Consider the following 6,266-nt stretch of genomic DNA (forward strand, 5'->3'; position numbering starts at 1 on the left):
AAGCAGGGTCATTAGGACAAATTTAGACAAAAATTTGGACTGAAACAGCATTAAGAACTATTTAAACACAAATTGGATAAGTTGGTGACCAAATTGACACAATTGAAATATAAGGACTGAAAATGAAACACAGCATACTTAGAGACACAGAATTAATAAACAAGTTATGTATGTGTCACGAGTTACATTTTTTTTTTTTTAAATGGAGTGTCACAATTACTTTGAAAGGTCATTAATGTGAATGTGTGTGGTAATCTATTGGTTTTCCCTTTGATGGGATTCTCCCTTTACAGCCGTTTGATTCCATATTAGAGCATATAGGATTGGGGTATTACTCCAAATAGCGTCCAGCTTCATAATATGTAGGATTTTCAAGCTCATAAAATCGTAGGATGTTGAATACCGAAGGGGGTACGTATCGACAATCCCACAAAAGTTTATCCTGCTAGACAGTCAATCAAATGGTCAATCCCATCACTATTACTCTAACAAATCAAACATGGCGTTAAGGAATTCTAGTTTTAATCTTACTTACATTAGGCAAATATTTAGTGATCTAGATTTGATTAGACATTGCAGTTCTTGAACAGAAATTGGAGAGTATAATGAATAGTAGTACTAGTAAGAGCTAGTAGAAGGCAAAGATTACTAACCAAAAGTAAAGTGTCCAAGCTTCTATTGGGCATGTACTCATAAACTATCATTAATTCTTCTCCATCTATACAGCAACCCAACAACTGTACAAGATTTTTATGCTGGAGTTTTGATATAAGAATTATCTCATTCTTGAACTCTTCTATGCCCTGTCCAGAACATCTTCATAGTTTTTTCACTGCTATTTCCCGTCCATCTTCCATTTCTCCCTGTAATGTTTGCAATTATTGTTACATTTGTTTTGCTAGAAAATATTTTGTTAGGAGAAACATTTTTGGGTAAAGTAAGCCATTAGTCCTTATAATTTAAGTAAAGTGCCGCTTTAGTCCTTGCAATTTCAATTTGAAAATTTTTGAACCCCAAACTTCCAATTTAGTTGCAATGTTGTCCATCCGTCATGCACCGTTACCATTTTAGATGGAAAAACAACACATGCAAAACTAGACGGATCAAGCTGGAAATCAAAAGAAACTCTAATTTGACACTTGTCTTTTTCCCTTAAACATTCTAATAGTAAGTAGCGGAGGGATCACATTGCAACAAAACTAAAAAGATAGAATTAAAATTGTTCAAATTGAAAATATAAAGACCAAAGTAAAACTTTGCACAAATTAGAGCAAATTACACTTTACCCCCCTCAACTATCATTGTTTTTCAGTTTACCCCATTCTTCTCCTGAAAGTTTTCAATCTAACAATTATGCATATTTTCTATTTGTTTTGTTAACAGAATAGATACATAATGGTTAGATTGAAAACTTTCAGAAGATGAAGGAGATACATTGTATCAATTTTTAGTTTGAGAGGGTAAAGCGAAAAACGGTGATAGTTGAGAGAGCAAAATGTAATTTGCCCCACAAATTAAAAAGGAACAATGATCTAATTCACCCTTTGAAAAACATGAAATTACCTTGAAGACTGGGCCAAATCCACATTCCCCAAGTTTGTTGTTTGTGCTGAATTTCTTGGTGGCGGCCACTATTTTCTCAAGGTCAAATATTGGTAATTCTGATGGTTGGTGTCTCATGTCACTTCTAGAATTTCCATGTTGGCCAGCTCTTGTAGGGTTAAATATATCAGAAAAGTGAAAGTGATTGTTTCTTTTTTTCTGCTTTCCTGGAATTTGAGATTGTAACATGACAGTTAAGTTATGGCTTATAATTACTCATAATCATGAATTCAGGTTTGCTTTTCTTTTTTTTTTTGGGGGGGGGGGGGGAAATCTTGGAAACAATTCTGTTTTTTCTTTTAAATATAAAATTATCAAGAAGTTTTTATTTCAATTTTCAAAAAATAAATAATGAAAATGATAACAAAAGCGTTATCCCAATGGGAATTGGGGATGCTGTTGTGAGCAACTCACAGCAGCTTCCTGTGGTGCTCCGATGGAGGTCTTTCCCAAGTCTTTTTTAATAATTTGAACCGTTCATAGTGTAAGGTTCGTTGATTAGAACATCCATGCCAAAAATCAAATTGATTGGACATCTATAACTCCGTAATAAGAGCACATTTATTTTTTAAAAAATAAACGGTTAACTTCATCTTTATAATTTTTTAAAAGTAATTAGTATCTGATCATGGGGTTACAGATTTTTGATTAACTTGGCTTTTTATTATAAAAAAAGACTCAGGACTCAGCTCAAAACCCAAGTCCCACAGTAGCCTCCCAAGTCCCATCCAATCCAATGACACTAGACTCAACTCTGATACCATTGTAAAGTATTCAACTCAAAACCCATTAATAATTAGTGGAGAAACTCTTACATTATATTAACTAAAGTTTGGGTGGCTTGAATTGGCCATGTGGTATTAAGTCTAATATTAACATTTTCAAGTATGGATTGGAGGAACTGTCCTTACCTCTTTGGTTGGCTTTCCACTTGCATAAACCATAGGTTATGGCACCTAAGAAGCCAACACCAGAAATAACTGTCAAACTGATGATGAGTTTTGCTCTTTCTTTCCCATGACCTGTAAAGAAAAACAAAACAATTAAACAAAACAGAACTGGAAAAGTCAATGGCCAATTCAGAGAATTTCCAAATGAAAATTACAGTCACCTAGCTCTGAATTGGCAAGACGGAGGAAAAGATCCTCCCCGCCAAGCGAAAACTGCTGATTATCCAAGAGATCTCCAGACCAAGTCGTACATCCTATTCCGATTATATATGCATATGCCAAGCAAGAACAATTATTCAGGCACCAAAGATCACACTGTGCCTCATCATCAAGTGGTACATATATAGAAAGATGAGGCAATGTCACCGCGCTCAACTTCAAAAACCCGTCAATTTTTCCACTTCCTGATGAGGAAGAGTGATTGTTGTTGCTCTTGGTACAAAATAATTCACTTCGTCTCACACACCCACTCGTCCAATTTCCACCATTCCATTCCCTATCAGAGTTTGGCACAAATCCTGTCATGCAGCTGCAAATGGGAGATTTATTTTTGTTACAAATCCCAAAAGGTCCACATGCTCCATACACATCACACATGCTGTCTAAGGCATTATTAACAGTATTCCCTTCGTTCATGCCCTCATTCCACTCTACAAACGTCAGGGCTCCGTTTGATGTCAGATTGATTAATCGAACATAAGATGTGTTGAATAAAGTGAAGGTAAAAAAGTACTGATCATCATTTTGCACCTGTGGTACAAAATTAAACCCGTTTAAGTATGCCCCATGCAGATCCGGCATCCCAACAAACTTCAATCCGTTCCACAACCCGCTTCTCCAATACAGAACCGAGTCTTTCAAAACATACACTTCTGGTGGCTTCGTCGTTGCAATTCCAGCAACAAACTTTCCAGAGGACGGGTCATCTTTCGATTTCCAAGAAGACATGAGCAATTTATCTCCTGTTTTGGTGTCCATTCCTATCATCATTCTCGGTAGGACAATGTCACAAGGATGGCTAAAGCTCTCCCACAACGACTTTCCTGACACACCGTCTCTCAGTACCAAGCTACCTTTGTCAAGAAGGACCGCAACAGATTGATTCACAGAAAAGGAGATGTTGGTTGACCACAAAATAGTATGGTTCGCGTCAACAACGAGTAGATTTCCATCATCGCCAATTGTTAGACCGGAGGTGGAGCTTGTGATCATTAGCGGATTCTCTCTGTTTGCAACCCAAACAACTCTACGGACAGAAATTTGCTTGTACCATATGCCAACATATTGCTTGCCAGAATTTCCAGGACTAAAGAAGCCTAACTCGAAGATTTGGCCAGCAGATATGAGAGTTTCTCCTACTGAAACTGTTTTAGATTGAAAAATTGCGTCTGTTGCACTGCCTTTTTGCAATTCAACAACACAGTTCAAAAGCAATAACAAAGCTAGGAGAATTGCATAGGCAGCTATAGTTCTAGTGTCCATTTGCCTTGGACAATGTTGATCTATGGACTAGGAAATAAACAAGGAAATTAGAACCAGCTCAATGAGACAATGACTTCCAACCAGTTCGTCAACAAAAATTGGCCAAAGTTTGACAATCACGTAATATAGTCAGCATTTGACTTTTTTGAAGATTTCATATTCACCCCTGAAAAATCCTTTCTCTAATGTTGTGTTTAGTTTGAGGATTTGGAAAAGAATTTAGAAAGGGAAATGGAAAAGAAAGGTGAAATATAAATAAAATATACTCACATTTCACCTAGTTTCACACACATTTTCTCATTCCTTTTTTAAATCCCTTTTCAAATCCTCCAACTAAATACAGCATAAGATGGTGGTCAAAGGCATTTTTCTGCCAAAGGTGGTTTCCAACATGAAGTTATTGCCGGTGGTGGTTATCAGTGGCCAGAGGTAGAAGTGGCTTTTGTCCACAAGAGATTGTTGCTAGCCACCAAAGGTAGTTGAGTGGTGGTTGGTCGGTGTTGCTGAGGACCGTTGGTGGTGGCCAAATAGAGTTGGAGAGGGACAAAGAATGACAATTTATTTCTAAACAAGTTAAACAAATCTTTTTTATTTTTAGACAAATTACACTAATTGAGAGGGTAGTTTGTAAACAAATTGGGCCAAGCTAGGAAGAGTCTTCTTTGGGAACTGGGCCGCGAAATGGACCGAGATAAGGACTGGTGTAGCTCGGTCTTAGGCCAAGAAGACATCTCATATTACGAATTTGGGCCGAACTATGGGCCGAGGTGTTTGGGCTTCGCAAGTTGGACCTCATCCTTGTTAGTTCGGTCGGAGACTGCTGCAGTTAGCTCGGTCTAAACCGAGCTAAAACCGAGGTATCAGTGGGGGGAGAACAGAGCTAAAGGATAGCTCTGCAGGGCGTCATCTCAGAGTCAAGATTGACAGTGGTACTTAAAGCATCACCGAGCCGAAATAACCTGGTTGACCGCAATGTCAGTCGAGGTAAAGATGTCAGCCGAGGTAAAGGAGGTAACATCAATGGCGAGGTCTGAACTGTGTATAGCTTGGCAGGGTGGCATTCGATAGATTGGCTTTCGATCACACGGTCCGAATGGCATGGGACCGAGATAAGGCAGTTCGGTCAAAAATGTATAACCGAGGTAAAGGGTTCAGCCATCTCACTTGGCATGCAGTGATAAGACTCCTAGTAAGACTCTGCTAAGAAGAGTTAGAGTCCTACTAGGATTGTACAAACCATCTCACTTGGTTGATAGTGAGTTTTTTCTTTTTTTTTGGATAAGTAAGTCATATTATAACCAAAAAAGGAAAAATATACAATGAAGTTCAACACACAACTTTTGATTGGAGCACAAAAATAAACAAAATAAACTACTCCATCAAAAAAAACAAACTGAGCTTATAGAAAACAAGCACAACATTCCCAACAAAATAAGGATTCAGAATTTCCTTCTAACATTCTTCAAGTCATGAAGTTTCGCTTTAAGTTTTCTTCTGTTATCCTCTTTTGAAGTCTCCCCATGACTAGGATCACTTGGAGATGGACTCCCTCTATTGATAGTGAGTAGCAGTATGACTCCTAGGAGGACTCTGCTAAGGAGAGTAGAGTCCTACTAGGATTGTGCAAAACCATCTCACTTGGTTGGTAGCGAGTAGGGTGTGTGATTCCTAGGAGGACTCTTATAGGGAGAGTTGGAATCCTACTAGGATTGTGCCAAAATAAAGTCTATAAAAGCTTATGACCAGACCTTTGTACAGGTATCTCAATTTCTACTCTAGAATATACAAAGCTTAGTGTCTATTGTCTATTTGCTGACTTAGGCATCGGAGGGATTTCCGGCACACACCTGCCGACTAGCTCACGTTTGTGTTTTCAGGAAGTAAAGCAACGACGTTTGGAGGAGCGCAAACTTGATCAACAGGATCATACGAGAAGAATTATTTCGTACTCGTACACTAATAATATTTACATTTTACTGCTTGTATTATTTTAATTTCTACACTTTTAATCAATGTTATTAATCTTGTACCATACTACTAAGATAGAAAAATCGGTCTCCACGTTCTCAGTAAACCCAAATTGCTTTTTCTCACTAGTGAAGAAGATGATAAGGTGAAAGGGATTGGGAAGAGATAGAGACCAAAAGGTGCAAAATTGAAAACGTAAACGGGGAATTGAGAGATAATTTTTTTTCTTTAATTAATTAATAATTGCATTGAAGTAGTCAACCA

At 37.7% G+C, this 6,266-nt stretch overlaps 1 protein-coding gene across 1 annotated transcript; it reads right to left on the reverse strand.

Annotated features, from left to right (window-relative positions):
- Positions 1-205: 205 nt before the first annotated feature.
- LOC114270053 (G-type lectin S-receptor-like serine/threonine-protein kinase At1g61390) lies at positions 206-4,049 on the reverse strand. The gene is made up of 4 exons (XM_082889162.1): positions 2,714-4,049; positions 2,514-2,624; positions 1,564-1,769; positions 206-863 (listed from the first exon to the last, which is right to left on the reverse strand). The coding sequence occupies exons 1-4, from the start codon at positions 4,032-4,034 to the stop codon at positions 819-821; spliced, it is 1,683 nt and encodes a 560-aa protein (XP_082745288.1). The 5' UTR covers positions 4,035-4,049; the 3' UTR covers positions 206-818.
- Positions 4,050-6,266: the final 2,217 nt, after the last annotated feature.

The sequence above is a fragment of the Camellia sinensis genome, chromosome 9 (genome assembly GCF_055761805.1).
Source record: "Camellia sinensis isolate YWXY chromosome 9, ASM5576180v1, whole genome shotgun sequence".
NCBI classification, from domain to species: domain Eukaryota; kingdom Viridiplantae; phylum Streptophyta; class Magnoliopsida; order Ericales; family Theaceae; genus Camellia; species Camellia sinensis.